Genomic DNA, 18,120 nt, shown 5'->3' on the forward strand with positions numbered 1-18,120 from the left:
TAGCTTCACCACTGTACTAACCTGTCACACCTATAGCTTCACCACTGTACTAACCTGTCACACCTATAGCTTCACCACTGTACTAACCTGTCACACCTATAGCTTCACCACTGTACTAACCTGTCACACCTATAGCTTCACCACTGTACTAACCTGTCACACCTATAGCTTCACCACTGTACTAACCTGTCACACCTATAGCTTCACCACTGTACTAACCTGTCACACCTATAGCTTCACCACTGTACTAACCTGTCACACCTATAGCTTCACCACTGTACTAACCTGTCACACCTATAGCTTCACCACTGTACTAACCTGTCACACCTATAGCTTCACCACTGTACTAACCTGTCACACCTATAGCTTCACCACTGTACTAACCTGTCACACCTATAGCTTCACCACTGTACTAACCTGTCACACCTATAGCTTCACCACTGTACTAACCTGTCACACCTATAGCTTCACCACTGTACTAACCTGTCACACCTATAGGTTCACCACTGTACTAACCTGTCACACCTATAGGTTCACCACTGTACTAACCTGTCACACCTATAGGTTCACCACTGTACTAACCTGTCACACCTATAGGTTCACCACTGTACTAACCTGTCACACCTATAGGTTCACCACTGTACTAACCTGTCACACCTATAGGTTCACCACTGTACTAACCTGTCACACCTATAGGTTCACCACTGTACTAACCTGTCACACCTATAGGTTCACCACTGTACTAACCTGTCACACCTATAGGTTCACCACTGTACTAACCTGTCACACCTATAGGTTCACCACTGTACTAACCTGTCACACCTATAGGTTCACCACTGTACTAACCTGTCACACCTATAGGTTCACCACTGTACTAACCTGTCACACCTATAGGTTCACCACTGTACTAACCTGTCACACCTATAGGTTCACCACTGTACTAACCTGTCACACCTATAGGTTCACCACTGTACTAACCTGTCACACCTATAGGTTCACCACTGTACTAACCTGTCACACCTATAGGTTCACCACTGTACTAACCTGTCACACCTATAGGTTCACCACTGTACTAACCTGTCACACCTATAGGTTCACCACTGTACTAACCTGTCACACCTATAGGTTCACCACTGTACTAACCTGTCACACCTATAGGTTCACCACTGTACTAACCTGTCACACCTATAGGTTCACCACTGTACTAACCTGTCACACCTATAGGTTCACCACTGTACTAACCTGTCACACCTATAGGTTCACCACTGTACTAACCTGTCACACCTATAGGTTCACCACTGTACTAACCTGTCACACCTATAGGTTCACCACTGTACTAACCTGTCACACCTATAGGTTCACCACTGTACTAACCTGTCACACACTGAAGACCTATAGGTTCACCACTGTACTAACCTGTCACACACCGAAGGCCTATAGGTTCACCACTGTACTAACCTGTCACACCTATAGGTTCACCACTGTACTAACCTGTCACACACCGAAGGCCTATAGGTTCACTTTTGACTGGTACAGTATATATTTATTTATTACACTTGTCTGATTCGCGCCCATCTCAGTGAACTAATCCATTGCGGAGGATGGCACAGTCCAAGAGGAAGGGGAGTGTGGCTAGGATGCATAATGCACGTCTATAGCTGTAGTTCCTGAGACCACATATTGAGTGTTTCGGTGTTCTCTACATGTTGGATACATTTGTACTCGGTCTTGACTCTGTCTTGGACAGTGAGGACTCGTCATTTCTTCCCAAGACCAAAGTAAAAAACTCCTAATTATCAGCTTCCATTCAGTCAGCACATAGAACCGCTTCTCCAGGCCCAATATATTCACTCCTTTCTGGAAACATGAATATCTTAACCTCTATGGGCTAGGTGGGACGCAGGCGTCCCCCCCGTGGTGCACTCCATCAACAGCAGGTGCATTTCAAGAGCGGCAAATTTGAATCCAAATAAATGTCAAAATTCAAATTTTTCAAACATACAACTATTTTACACCATTTGAAAGATAAACATCTCCTTAATCTAACCACGTTTTACGATTTCAAAAAGGTTTTACGGCGAAAGCATAAATTTAGAGTATGTTAGGACAGTACATTTACAAGAGTTGTGTGTAATGTTTTGTCAATTCAAAGACAGGGTCACCAAAACCATAAAACCAGCTAAAATGATGCACTAACCTTTTACAATCTCCATCAGATGACACTCCTAGGACATTATGTTAGACAATGCATGCATTTTTAGTTCTATCAAGTTCATATTTATATCCAAAAACAGCGTTTTACTATGGCATTGATGTTGAGGAAATCGTTTCCCTCCAATAACCGGCAGTCAAGTCAGCATCACAAATTAAATAATTAAAATTAGAAAACATTGGTAAAATATTATATTGTCATTTAAAGAATTATAGATTTACATCTCTTGAACGCAATCAACTTGCCAGATTTAAAAATAACCTTACTGGGAAATCACACTTTGCAATAATCTGAGCACTGCGCCCAGAAAAATACGCGTTGCGATACAGACTAGTCGTCATGTTGGGGAGATCTAAAATCGAAAATACTATGTAAATAATCCATTACCTTTGATTCTCTTCATCAGATGTCACTTCCAGGTATCACAGGTCCATAACGAATGTAGTTTTGTTCAAAAAAGCTCATCATTTATGTCCAAAAATCTCCGTCTTGTTAGCACATGATCTAAGCCCGCCGGACTTCACTTCATGAACGAGGGGAAAAAATATATTTACGTTTGTTCAAACATGTCAAACGTTGTATAGCATAAATCATTAGGGCCTTTTTAACCAGAACATGAATAATATTCAAGGTGGACGAATGCATACTCTTTTATAACGTATTGGAACGAGGGTACCCAACATGAACTCGCGCGCCAGGTGTCTAATGGGCCATCATCGTTCCATGGCTCTTGTTCGGTCAGATCTCCCTCCAGAAGACTCAAAACACTTTGTAAAGGCTGGTGACATCTAGTGGAAGCAATAGGAAGTGCCAAAATATTCCTCAGCCCCTGTGTTTTTCAATGGCATAGGTTTAAAGGTAATACAACACATCAGGTATCCACTTCCTGTCAGAAAATGTCTCAGGGTTTTGCCTGCCAAATGAGTTCTGTTATACTCACAGACACCATTCAAACAGTTTTAGAAACTTTAGAGTGTTTTCTATCCATATATAATAAGTATATGCATATTCTAGTTACTGGGTAGGATTAGTAACCAGATTAAATCGGGTACATTTTTTTTATCCAGCCGTGCAAATACTGCCCCCTAGCCCTAACAGGTTAACAGGCTTTTTATCTATTATAGACAGGTTAGTACAGTGGTGAACCTATAGGTGTGACAGGTTAGTACAGTGGTGAACCTATAGGTGTGACAGGTTAGTACAGTGGTGAACCTATAGGTGTGACAGGTTAGTACAGTGGTGAACCTATAGGTGTGACAGGTTAGTACAGTGGTGAACCTATAGGTGTGACAGGTTAGTACAGTGGTGAACCTATAGGTGTGACAGGTTAGTACAGTGGTGAACCTATAGACCTTCAGTGTGTGACAGGTTAGTACAGTGGTGAACCTATAGACCTTCAGTGTGTGAAGTTTGGACACACCTTATCATTCAAGGGTTTTTCTTAATTTTTACTATTTTCTACATTGTAGAATAATAGTGAAGAAATCAAAACTATGAAATAACATGTGGAATCATGTAGTAACCAAAAAGTGTTAAAAAAATCTAAATATATTTTAGATTTTAAATTCTTCAAAGTAGCCACCCTTCCCCTTGATGACAGCTTTGCACACTTGTCTTACAATGTAGAAAATAGTCAAAATAAAGAAAAACATCGGAATGAGTAGGTGTGTCCAAACTTTAGACTGGTACTTTATAAATTTGCTACAGCTCAACTAAAATAATTCTCAGTCAACCAACAGCCTAACGACCAAACAATCGACTAATTGGGGTCAGCCCTAGTGTCCACATGCAGTCACGCACACACACACACACACACACACACACACACACACACACACACACACACACACACACACACACACACACACACACACACACACACACACACACACACACACACACACACACACACACACACACTTACGGGTCATCCACATCACTCTCAGTCTCACTGTCTGGCCTCTCTCTTTCGGCCTCTCTCTCCCTCTCCGGGGCCAGGTCATCTGTGGAGGGAGTTGGCCTTGTTGTGGGTCCTCTCTCCAGGGTGGGGGTGTCCTCGTTGGCCTCCTGTAGCAGCACTGCACCCCCCTGAGACTCTGAGAAAGACAGGAAAAGGGGGTATTTTCGCAATGATTCAAATCTCTGAAAGTTATCTGGTAATACCAATGTTTGTGTTACGTAATCCATTATGTTTCATGTGTTTGAAATCATGGTAGAAATTGTAATCTTGCTGGGATTTGGGTAGAATTTCACCAACAACCTACCTGTTTTCAGACTGGCAGCTTGGGGGTGATTGATTGGTTGCTGGCCCTCACCAGACTGAGTAGATGCATCTGATTGGGTTGGTGCCAGGAAAGGGACCAATGAATGCCAGGGAAACACAGGAACCGACCGGGGTTCCACGTTGGTCCAGACTGTAAAAAATATATAAAGAAATGGTTAGGCCTACTCCTTTCACAACGGTTTATGGACTCACAATATGTCCAGACAATGCACTCCTCATAGTAAGCTAGCTCAAACATATTTTTATAAAATCTCAACTTCCTATAAACAATCTCAACTTTTATATAAACAAGATTCTATTTCCAGATTTGGGGAACATTTTGTTGTTAGCCCATACACTTGCTAATAGTTTATTTATGACAATATGAACAATTTTCTAGTATGGTCAAGAGGTGACTATCAAAGGCCCATCTTCCCAGAACCAGTGGCTCACTGGCTTAACTAATTAGCCTCAGGTATATACTCATGGCTGTTGCTGCTCCCCATATGGGACACCTCTGGAAACTCACCAGCAGGTAGCTGATCTATGTGAGTATCAATCAGCCATGAGAAAGACCTGTATATACCATTTATATCGCACTGTAAATTCATAATGCTACAATATTCAAAATGGTGCTGAAGACAAATATGAAAAACAGAGGTAGTAAATGACATTGACTGACCAAACATGCTCAGTCCTTGCCGGAGGTATTGAGGGCTTTCTGATGAATACATGGTTGAAAAGGGTCCTTTATGGTGTTTTTCCAAAAACGAGAGTCCCTTTACAATGTCAGATAAAAATCCATGTGTTCAAACATCCATCAGTGATCCAAGATAGTATAGTGGATGGCAACTCCATCGATGAAACAAAAAAGCAACAGTGCTCGATGGTGCCTTCATCTGACGCTTATCTTCAGATTGCGGTCATCACGCACAACGTTCACTACAATAGACGCACTGCTATTATGATTTATCCGGTGGCTTACAGATATATCTGTAAATGTTAATTTCTGATTAAAATAACGTCCCAGGCGTAACGGTCAACAACATGAGACCAGCTCAGGCTTTCATCTTTTCAGAATGCCGCATTCTCTGCGAGCAGCCTATTTATTCACGCGCATTGACGATAACAATTACATTTCCCCAGTGCAGAACATGAAATACGGGGAATAACACAATGTAAAATGGATTGCCAAATAGTCACAAGTTGCAACAGGATACAGATGAGACAATATGTTATATATCATCGGAGAAGTCTGTGTTCCTCTTGGTCTAATAACCTCTGATGCACCCTCGTCTGTTTGTTTACATTACTGGAGTGCTGCGGTCATGAATGGGTTAACTAGGCCTCACCCTCATCCACGGAGGAAATTGGCACATCAGTCCGAGACATATGCTATCCTCGCGGCTATGTTTAACTTGTCTCTACACGTACTCGCTTCAGTCTAGCAGTGTACAAATGGTACGAAAGGCTAGTAAATTGTTTAAGGCAGAAACGATCTCCGGAGTATTCGATGTATTGCATGTGTCGACCAAGAATGTCTGACAGCTAGCTTGGACGACACTAACATGAATTGCTAGCAGTGGATAGCATGCTGGCTAGCTAACTACGTGCATTAGCTATCTGGCTAGCTAGTTGTTATGCAAATGCTCAAAATGACAAAGCTATCAAATTCATCATCCTGCTAGATTTGTTTATTGAAGGGATTTGTATCTGTCTGAATCTATCAATCAATGGCGTATGCATCGGACCGTGTGTAACGTTATACACAACTACTAGTTAGCTGAATTAACACAAGCTAGCAGCAGCTATTTGCCGTCAAACTCCAGTGCAGGCTATGCTCAGCAACATCATGCGTTTACTCTGGGTCTTGCTGAAGTTTGGAGGACAAGTGACAACCCCAATTGTTTATCTTATGTTAGCTGGCCAACACAGACGGGTTTATTGCAGTCTACATTGACGCAAGTAGCACTACAATTGTCAGTCAAAATAACCTGTGCTACTTCAAAATACAGCCGACAGGTTCAACTCGAGAAGGCAACCCGAGCCTCATGTGCACCGGTCCAAATAACACCGTAGCCTCCGGAACGCCCCTGGCCCTGCACCCGCAGAACAGAAACAGAAAGCAGTCAAAGAAACGCAATTGTTGTCCTCATGTCACTACCCTTCCTTTACACAACAAAAGTCTGTTACTATTGTTTTTCTTCACACCATGAAACCACTTAAATTATTCGAGGAACAATGACTGCTGCGTACTAGATCTATAAGATGGTAGCTAAATTTACTAAAACCTGTCTGAATACGCCTGCATTGTTTACTCCCAAAACCGTTAGCTACCTGCCTGTTTAGCCGTATGGTTAATGTCAGCATCCAACATTGATATTCTATTGCTTTGGCACCAACTCATATTCAAATGTAAAGCAACGTGAAATCGTATTCACCATCAATTAACTTTCTACCACACAAGGCGGATCATATGCAGGTGTGCGTAAAACTGGTGCATTCACCTATCTCCCATGTCCTACTGGCTCTCCAGTTGCTGGTTAAATCCAAAGACCCATTTTTTTTTTTGCAAGCTAGCCACCAATGCGCTACCCCCACTCACGTTAATATATATTTTAAAACACCACCTTGGCCTCAGTCGGCTCCCGCACACACTCCTGCCTCGTATCTATCAACGTCTCAAAAAGGTAATCGACTGAAAATATAGTTGGCAGAAGTATTTCACTCCAACGCTGTCATGAGCAGCAGCGATGATGATAACTCGGACCCCAATGACAGAAAGTGGGGCGAGACCACAGCACTGTTCTGTGTTGGTTGCTGCTCCCCTTGGACCAAAGAAAACGACAGGGTTGAGCTCAAAGGCAGGAAACCGAAGCGAGAGGCCAGCCGGAGATGCTCTGACACAGATCCGTGGAATCGTGGGCTTTATATAGAAATAGCAGCTCGAGGTCCGGTGCGATCTCCGCCTGCAGCAGGTCACTTCGCGCGCGCCCACTCCTGTCCGTCAGCTCGGTAGGTATTTGTAGTAGAAAAGTTATCGTATCATAACATCTCCTCACTTTAGCTCAACTCTCTTCCCCACAATTTCTCCTCTCTGGCTTCGTCTGGCCCTTTCTTTCTTTTTCCCTCCCCTCTTGTTGTAAACTAGGCTGCCCCCTCTCGCTCTTTCAATGTGTCAACCTCGCCCAACCGTGCCCTGGCCTCTCTACATCTAAGCTCCGCCATTGGTCAAGGCAGCCACCTGTCATCCCACCGCCGTGACCGCTGATTGGTTTAAATATACACTGGAACGTCAGTCATATGCAAATCTCACTCGGTCAGTCACTGATCGCTGCAATGAAATAGAGCTCCTAAAAAAATACATATAAAATTGGGCCATGACTTCGTATTGGCTGTTATGTTATTCAATCCAACCGTGACGTATCTGGCGTTAATTTATTGGATACAAAGCCCAAATTCCCCAACCTGAATCATACCGCAATAATTACTTTACATAATCCCGTCCATGTCCCATCTCCATTGGTCTATTTTAGGAAGTATGCAAGATTGATTGCAGAGCAAGAAAATCGACAAGAGACACTCAGATTGAGGACAATAAATCGCTTGACAGAAGTTTAAATAAGGTCCCTCTCACCAAAAATAGTAAAAAAACGATATGCAGTACCGACTTCGTCCATCTGCATAGGGGGCGCTCTAGAAATCAAACTCTTTGAAGTGGAGCTGTGAAGCAGTTTCCACTAGATAGCACAGCCACAAAGTCAAAATTGGCAATATGGTAAAAATGTATGAAAACAAAAATGTGCTTTTTGGTCTTAATTTAAGGTTAGGGTTAGGCAAGATTAGCAGTGGGGTTAAAGTGCAAATGACAAGTGTTTTAACTACTTTGCAGATATGAAACAAACAGACAATCGCATCAGTTAAAAATATCTAATTCCAAGTTTATGCTACAAAAAACAACTTTTATTAAAACATTTTAAAAAAAAAGGTTCTATTTGACTCAACATTCCATGAGGTACACTAAGGCATTGTTGCCAGAATAGATGGATGCAGTTCAATGCATGATTATAATTCACTGATAGATTCCTTGGTAGTCCAAAAAATATTGCTATCAGGTTGAAAATCACAGCTGGCCTGGTACATTGTTTGCTGCCTCCATTCAGGATGCGGTGTTTCAGTTTCAATGACTCAATAATCTGGACAAAACGCACAAATGTAAAGGCTGGAATGTCAATACAATCAAACTAGCAAGGGCTATGATCACAAGTCAGTCATAACATGGCTAATAGACTCGCGTATCTATTTATGTAGCAAGCTAAAAACACAGAGCCTAGCGTTAGTTAGCTAGCTAGCTAGCTGCTAGGAGGAAGTCATGCCATTGGAGGAGTGGGTGAGTGACTTCTTTTCCGGTGGCTTTTCACAGCAGGTGTCATTTGGTTAGCTAGCAAGAACTTGAATAACTGTCATCCAGTTAGCTAGCATATCTCTTGCGTTCGCAAATTCACTCTGGATATCTAGCTAGCCTAGTGGTTAGAGTGTTGGGCCAGTAACTGAAAGCTTGCTGGATCGAATCCCCGAGCTGACAAGGTAAAAATCTGTTGTTCTGCCCCTGAGCAAGACAGTTAACCCACTGTCCCCCAGGCGCGGAAGACGTGGATGTCGATTAAGGCAGCCCCCCGCACCTCTGTTTCAGAGGGGTTGTGGTAAATGCAGAAGACACATTTCAGTTGAATGCATTCAGTTGTACAACTGACTTTCCCCTTTACTCTGATTTCAGAGCACTCTTGTCTGAGTGTGCCAGAGCGCAGAATAACTCATGAATTTACGAACGCACAACACCTGCTGAATATGACCGGTGTCAGCAAACGCAAGGGGGAAAAAAGTAATAGTTAGTCAAGACCACGCTAGATAACATGTAAACAACCTAACCAACTCTGCTAGGGTGAGTAAAATGGTCAGAGTGAGGTGTTCTCTCATTTGTGTCTGGAAGTAGCAAGCTAGCCAGTTAGCTTGGTTGGGACAAGCTGCCGAAGGAAGAGTAGGCTACAATTCCCCATCGTTTATCAGTGCAATTTTACGGCCAACTAGCTGAAAGTTTGGGTTTATCTAACGTTAGATTTTAGCACATCTTGCTCTGGCGAGCATTAGTTAATGATCTTGTTGATGTGCATCACCGAGTGGTTGTTTGATAAATAGGCAAATGTAAGAGGACTCCTGTGGTATTTGCAGAAATCCATTCAGGTCTATATTGTGGCTTTTGGCAAATGCGTTCTAATGATCTAAAGCTGCGCTGTTGCAACTGCCTGTAAACACACAGTCCAGTTCAAAGTGAATGATGGCAGGCCTGTGTGGCAAATGGCATGTTTGCATAAAGGCCTACTGTAGCTCCGATTGGCTATGACACACCGGTCTGCGTAGACTCCGGTCCTGGACGAGACATACAGTACCAGTGTCAAAAGTTTGGACATACCTACTCATTCAAGGGTTTTTCTTTATTTTTACTATTTCCTACATTGTAGAATAATAGTGAATACATCAAAACAATGAAATAACACATATGGAATCATGTAGTAACCAAAAAAGTGTTAAACAAATTAAAATAGATTTTATATTTGAGGTTCTTCAAAGTAGCCACCCTTTGCCGTGATGACAGCTTTGCACACTCTTGGCATTCTCTCAACCAGCTTCATGAGGAATGCTTTTCCAACAGTCTTGAAGGAGTTCCCACATATGCTGAGCACTTGGTTGGCTGTTTCCTTCACTCTGCGGTCCAACTCATCCCAAACCATCTCAATTGGGTTGAGGTCGGGTGATTATGGAGGCCAGGTCATCTGATGCAGCACTCCATCACTCTCCTTCTTGATCAAATAGCCCTTACACAGCCTGGAGGTATGTTGGGTCTTTGTCCTATTGAAAAACAAATGATAGTCCCACTAAGCGCAAACAAGATGGGATGGAGTATCGCTGCAGAATGCTGTGGTGCCATGCTGTTTAAGTGTGCCTTGAATTCTAAATAAATCACTGACAGTGTCAGCAGTAAAGCACATCCACACCCTCACACCTCCTCCTCCATGCTTCACAGTGGGAACCACACATGCGGAGATCATCCGTTCACCTACTCTGTGTCTCATAAAGACACAACGGTTGGAACCAAAAATCTCAAATTTGGACTCATCACACCAAAGGACAGATTTCTGCCGGTCTAATGTCCATTGCTCGTGTTTCTTGGCCCAAGCAAGTCTCTTCTTCTTATTGGTGTCCTTTAGTAGGGGTTTCTTTGCAGCAACTCGACCATGAAGGCCTGATTCACGCAGTCCCCACTGAACAGTTGATGTTGAGATGTGTCTGTTACTTAAACTCTGAAGCATTTATTTGGGCTGCAATTTCTGAGGCTGGTAACTCTAATAAACTTATCCTCTGCAGCAGAGGTAACTCTGGGTCTTCCTTTCCTGTGACGGTCCTTATGAGAGCCAGTTTCATCATAGTGCTTGATGGTTTTTGCGACTGCACTTGAAGTAACTTTCCAAGTTCTTTACATTTTCCGGATTGACTGACCTTCATGTCTTAAAGTAATGATGGGCTGTCGTTTCTTATTTGAACTGTGCTTGCCATAATAAGGACTTATATGGTATTTTACCAAATAGTGCTATCTTCTGTATACCAACCCTAACTTTTCACAACACAACTGACTGGCTAAAACACATTAAGAAGGAAAGAAATTCCACAAATTAACTTTTAACAAGGCACACCTGTTAATTGAAATGCATTCCAGGTAACTACCTCCTGAAGCTGGTTGAGAGAATGCCAAGAGTGTGCAAAGCTGTCATCAAGGCAAAGGGCATACTTTGAAGAATAAAAAAAAAAAATACATTTTGATTTGTTAAACACTTTTTTGGTTACTACATGATTCCACTTGTGTTATTTACTAGTTTTGACGTCTTTACTATTATTCTACAATGTAGAAAATAGTACAAATAAACAAAAACCCTGGAATGAGTAGGTGTCTCCAAACTTTTGACTGGTACTGTATGTTTTTATTAGGTTTTATTTCCTGCAGTGTCTATTAATTGTCCAAACGCATGGCCGCTTTCCCACTCTATATTGCTAAAAAAAAATCTCACAAATGACTTACTATACGTTGTTCCCAAACATTCTATTAATTTATGAAAACATGAAAATTACCATATCTAAGTGCTCGCTTAGAATCAAATAAAAATTAAAAAGTGTAATATTCTTCCTGGGGGTGTATATGAACTGATTTTTTAAATAAAATGTCATGTTGCTAAAATGCTGTCAGTTCCACTAAGGTTAGAGTTAGGTTTAAAATCACATTTTAAGAAGATCAATTGTAGAAATAGGCAGGGTTTATGACTTTGTGGCTGTGGCAACTAGTGACAACCCGGTGAAGCCTGTGAGACCACACTATCTGTATCTTTGGGCTTTTTGTTATTAAATGCATTAATAATATTTCCAGACAACTCCCTTCCGCATTCCAGGAATCAGGTCATTTATCCTCTGAGTCTGTAGGGTTATTACAGTGTAATAACATCAACCAGTCATCTAGCATCATCTAATGTAGCCTACTCTCTGATGTTATAACTGCTGCTCAGTGCTCAGCCATGTGTTTTATGACTCAGCAGTGCATACACACTCACCATGTGACTGAATTACAGGAGAGACAGTATTGGTAATGAGTAATTAGCAGCATTAGAGAAGCTTAGAGGAACCAACTAGACTACTATTCTACTACTTCTTCAACTAATTGCTCCACTACCATTGTGTTTTAGATAGTCAGTACAGGCAGCAGCAGTAGTTCTACATAATGGTAGTCATGAGCAGTATTACAAGTAGCCTAATGGTTGTGGAACGATGAAATCAGATGGTTGGACCCTTATTCACTCTATTCCAACATGTTATTTAACCACATGTGTACGCCACAGACACACACACTGGCATGTAAACTGAGTGGTAAATGATTGAGTTGTTTGTGGAGCGTTTCTCTCAGTTTCCGTGTCATTAGTCAGAAACGGAGAGGGGAGGCGAGCGATGATGCCATTTTCCACCATAAAAAGGCCATTCAATCCCAGAATATTCATTTTCAAAATGTTTCCATAGTGCAGCTTAACATTCCCTAGACTGACTTTTAAATGTGTGTGTATATGTTGAGCACACACATCATGCACACACACAACAAGCACACACGCTTTCTGACAGATACAAGAACACAAGAGTGTACTGTATACACATGCACACCTGTTCACACATACGCAGTCGCACTTACACACAAACCAGGACTGAGAAAGAAAATGAGTGGTGGAGGTTTTAGAAACAGGGGAAATGGGTGGTAATGGAAGAGAGGGAGAAGGTAGTATCAGTGTAAAAATAGACTAACAGTCATTCTGTGTAGAGGGGAGGGGAGAGGGAGGGAAAACAGAACTTCTCTTATAGGAGGAAGGGTGGAGAGGCCAGAGATGGGGGAGATGGATCACACACACACACACACACACACACACACACACACACACACACACACACACACACACACACACACACACACACACACAATGCAGTGAGTGCAAACACACAAATCAACTACTAAGGGTACTGACTGCAACTCCTATTACTGGATAAAAGGTTGCCTATAGATGTCTACATATCATTTATCACTAAATACTGCTGCTAATAGAAAACTCATAACACGTGCAAACACACATTATGACAAATTGAGTGTGTTGGCACAGTACATCTACACACAATTCTCACTTATAGCTGCAAATAACATACTTCATAACACACAGTCTAAACTATGACAAATAGTGTATCTAATACCCTCCAGCACAGTGTACATTTTATTTGAACTGGTCTGTTCAAATACAATAGAGGGAGGGTCTAATCTCCCTCTTCTAGCCAGTCATCTCACAGGGAGCTTTGGGAGCCAGCCAATAAGGTCACAGCGAGCGCGACTAGCTCAGATCAGGCAGATGTTGTTGTCATAGTAAACAACTTATTAAACTACACTGAACAAAAATATAAACGCAGGCCACAATCAACAGCCTGATCAACTCTATGTGAAGGAGATGTGTCGTGCTGCATGAGGCAAATGGTGGTCACACCAGATACTGACTGGTTTTCTGATCCACGCTCCTACCTTTTTTTATTAAAGGTATCTGTGACCAACAGATGTTTATCTGTATTCCCAGTCATGTGAAATCCATAGATCAGGACCTAATGAATGTATTAAATTAACTGATTTCCTTCTATGAACTGTAACTCAGTAAAATCTTTGAAATTATTGCGTGTTGTATTTTTATTCAGTATATTTTGTGCGTAAAAGCTCTACAAACCTGTTTTTAATGAGTTTATAAATGCTTTCCTAACCCTAAATAATCTACAAAATGATGAAACAGAGATGAATATACACGTATTTTCAAGTCTTTCTTTCATTGATCCTCAATAATCTGAACTGTTCCCTCCATATAGTCTGTCGAGACAATTCTAATTAAAGCTGCCACATTTAAAGGGATGGCTTTAGATACATTGAATCAAAACTCAATGAGAAAATCTGTTGGCCGGCAAGTGGGTGGGTTTTCAGCGGTTGAATAAAATGTATTCAGAGCGCGCAAGGGAACCAAGCCAGCAAAGCCTGTTATGTACCTGGCATAAGGTAAGTGTGAATACCAACTACTGAGAGTGCGTAGGAAAGGTGTGCGTAGGAAAGGTATACATTTCCTATGTCTGAATTGGGCCCACAGTGATGATATAAAAATAAAAAGACTGCATGGGGGCTTTAACATATGCAAGTTAAACGACAGTCATTTTGTTATGTAGGCTATGTGACACACATTTCTGTTTGGTAGGAAAGAATGTCGGGTAGGAACAAATGAAACAGCACGCGGGTGCAGACAGATCACAGAACAACAGGCAGGAAATACAAGAGATTATCAATAGACATTCAAGCCATTAAATTGAGGATAGACTAAACCTAGAATTATGAGATCACTTGGGCTGAATCCTCCTCTAGCTCTGAGAGACCTAATAGATCACCATGCAGACTTGACTGAATAGTGACAAACCACTAGTCCTCCGGACAAAATGAAAGGACATGGAGAGGAGAGTGTTGAAATGAAAGGCAGAAAATCTGGAAAGAGAGAGACCCCCTCAGCTAAGCTTAACGATCTCCCTCTCCTGTCTGATTGGTGGACCTCTGCCCTGTATCTGTGTAGGAGTTTGTTCTCATCGAACCAAAAGCTACATATTGAGGGACTGCATAATACTCTGTGTCTACAGGAATATCTTCACACTGTATGAGGTGTTTATCTATGCTGTGGGTGTGTGTGTGTGTGTGTTTATGTCCAGTTTCTCTGTGGGTGTTTCCTGTTCTCTGACATGAGGCTCTACGTGAAGTCCCTGACTTTCCGCCCCCTCCAACACCCACCCTGACTCCCACTCTCACCTGGCATCACATATAGGGGCTCGCCACAGTCTCTCTCTCTCTCCTCTTTCTCCCTCCAACACCCACCCTGACTCCCACTCTCACCTGGCATCACATATAGGGGCTCGCCACAGTCTCTCTCTCTCTCCTCTTTCTCCCTCCAACACCCACCCTGACTCCCACTCTCACCTGGCATCACATATAGGGGCTCGCCACAGTCTCTCTCTCTCTCCTCTTTCTCCCTCCAACACCCACCCTGACTCCCACTCTCACCTGGCATCACATATAGGGGCTCGCCACAGTCTCTCTCTCTCTCCTCTTTCTCCCTCCAACACCCACCCTGACTCCCACTCTCACCTGGCATCACATATAGGGGCTCGCCACAGTCTCTCTCTCTCTCCTCTTTCTCCCTCCAACACCCACCCTGACTCCCACTCTCACCTGGCATCACATATAGGGGCTCGCCACAGTCTCTCTCTCTCTCCTCTTTCTCCCTCCAACACCCACCCTGACTCCCACTCTCACCTGGCATCACATATAGGGGCTCGCCACAGTCTCTCTCTCTCTCCTCTTTCTCCCTCCAACACCCACCCTGACTCCCACTCTCACCTGGCATCACATATAGGGGCTCGCCACAGTCTCTCTCTCTCTCCTCTTTCTCCCTCCAACACCCACCCTGACTCCCACTCTCACCTGGCATCACATATAGGGGCACGCCACAGTCTCTCTCTCTCTCGCCTCTTTCTCCCGCCCACTTTCTCCCACTCCCCAAATCCATCTCTCCCCCTCTCTCTCCTTCCTCCTACCAATCATTTGCTCTATCCAATTATAACTCGATTCGCCACCCTCCACAGTTACCACGGTAACAGTCATGTTGGGCACAGGTCCCCATGTCACTTGTGGAGACCAACGGCCCCCTGAATGCACCACAACACACCCCACCCTCCACCTGGCCTCTGTGTCTTCCCTAGAGACAGAGCGCTATGATGTCATCTATTCCTGAGTAATCAAATCATGGAATTCGGCTTCTGTAAAAAGGCAGAACTAGTGTGTGTCACGCCATCCTGAAGCTTTCCTGAGTGTGTTTCAGTGTGTGATCCAGCCTGCTCAGACAAATCATGGACATGGGTACAAGAGATGCTCAGTGTTCTTCAGTACACACATATCAACCATCGACAGTCGAGCTCTTTATCGTCTGTTATTTACAGACACAGGACACATGCGCACTAACACTGAGCATTACCCTGTTCCAGAGCACAGTACTTCTCCTGTTCCCACTCCCGAGCCACTGATCTAGGATCAACTCAACATTGCCAAATCCTAACCTTAACCATTATATGGGGGGAACATACCAAACTGACTCCAGATCAGCGTCTAGGTGCACCATCGTCCCCTGTCCCTGTTCCGTGGCTGAGATGTAATGTGTGTGTTTGTCCACCTGGAGGCAGTATGAGCCAGCAGACGGATAGAGCCATGCCAGACAGCCTGGGAAAACACTTGAGCAGGAGAGAGAGGAGGAGAGCGGGAAGATAGATGTTCGACCTCCCTAAAATAAAAACTCCTCTCCTAAAGTAAAGCTAAGTCTAACTTAGGTTGGAGAGCACCTGTACTTCAGAGGAACATTAAAAATACACTTTTTAGACCCCCCCCCCCAAAGAAATATATGATTTATGAAGTACAATAGTGACGCATAAGCTTGCCCTTGTGTATTTTACTATATATACATGGTAATATAACTATCATGATATGAATGAGTGTTAGTCTATACAGATGTGTGGTAGTCTGTTACCATGGTCTGGGAGCCAGTGCGGGGCTTTAAGTGTTACGTAAAGGGGGGAGGGGGGTTGTTATTCCCGGGATCTGTATCCGGGTAGACCAGGATGGCGAGAGGGAGAGGAGGAGACTGCAGTGCGATGGAGCGAAGGGTTAACATGGAGAATGGGAGCTTTATGTGGTTTGGGAAAGACAGAGTGAAACAGAGAAAGGAGAGGGGAAGAGATGGGTCTCCAGTTGCTTTTCCAGAGCGTGTGTGTATATAAGTGAGTGCCCTGTGTTGGGTGTGTGTGTATAAGTGAGTGCCCTGTGTTGGGTGTGTGTGTGTGTATAAGTGAGTGCCCTGTGTTGGGTGTGTGTGTATAAGTGAGTGCCCTGTGTTGGGTGTGTGTGTATAAGTGAGTGCCCTGTGTTGGCTGTGTGTGTATAAGTGAGTGCCCTGTGTTGGGTGTGTGTGTGTGTATAAGTGAGTGCCCTGTGTTGGGTGTGTGTGTATAAGTGAGTGCCCTGTGTTGGCTGTGTGTGTATAAGTGAGTGCCCTGTGTTGGCTGTGTGTGTATAAGTGAGTGCCCTGTGTTGGGTGTGTGTGTATAAGTGAGTGCCCTGTGTTGGGTGTGTGTGTATAAGTGAGTGCCCTGTGTTGGGTGTGTGTATAAGTGAGTGCCCTGTGTTGGGTCTGTGTGTATAAGTGAGTGCCCTGTGTTGGGTGTGTGTGTATAAGTGAGTGCCCTGTGTTGGGTGTGTGTGTGTGTATAAGTGAGTGCCCTGTGTTGGGTGTGTGTGTATAAGTGAGTGCCCTGTGTTGGGTGTGTGTGTATAAGTGAGTGCCCTGTGTTGGGTGTGTGTGTATAAGTGAGTGCCCTTTGTTGGGTGTGTGTGTATAAGTGAGTGCCCTGTGTTGGGTGTGTGTATATAAGTGAGTGCCCTGTGTTGGGTGTGTGTGTGTGTATAAGTGAGTGCCCTGTGTTGGGTGTGTGTGTGTATAAGTGAGTGCCCTGTGTTGGGTGTGTGTGTATAAGTGAGTGCCCTGTGATGGGTGTGTGTGTATAAGTGAGTGCCCTGTGTTGGGTGTGTGTGTATAAGTGAGTGCCCTGTGTTGGGTGTGTGTGTGTGTATAAGTGAGTGCCCTGTGTTGGGTGTGTGTGTATAAGTGAGTGCCCTGTGTTGGGTGTGTGTATATAAGTGAGTGCCCTGTGTTGGGTGTGTGTGTGTATAAGTGAGTGCCCTGTGTTGGGTGTGTGTGTATAAGTGAGTGCCCTGTGTTGGGTGTGTGTGTATAAGTGAGTGCCCTGTGTTGGGTGTGTGTATATAAGTGAGTGTCCTGTGTTGGGTGTGTGTGTATAAGTGAGTGCCCTGTGTTGGGTGTGTGTGTATAAGTGAGTGCCCTGTGTTGGGTGTGTGTGTATAAGTGAGTGCCCTGTGTTGGGTGTGTGTATATAA

The 18,120-nt window shown here is 43.4% G+C and overlaps 1 protein-coding gene across 1 annotated transcript in view; it reads right to left on the minus strand.

Annotated features, from left to right (window-relative positions):
- Positions 1 to 18,120, minus strand: part of LOC106605863 (protein capicua homolog) — a 102,133-nt gene that overhangs the window by 23,025 nt on the left and 60,988 nt on the right. The window contains exons 4-5 of the mRNA XM_045717745.1: positions 4,477 to 4,626; positions 4,137 to 4,308 (exon numbers count right to left, since the gene is read on the minus strand). Coding sequence (XP_045573701.1) covers positions 4,137 to 4,308; positions 4,477 to 4,626 — 322 coding nt within the window. The remainder of the gene's footprint in view (positions 1 to 4,136; positions 4,309 to 4,476; positions 4,627 to 18,120) is intronic.

Source organism: Salmo salar, chromosome ssa05 (genome assembly GCF_905237065.1).
Source record: "Salmo salar chromosome ssa05, Ssal_v3.1, whole genome shotgun sequence".
In the NCBI taxonomy this organism is placed as follows: Eukaryota; Metazoa; Chordata; class Actinopteri; order Salmoniformes; family Salmonidae; genus Salmo; species Salmo salar.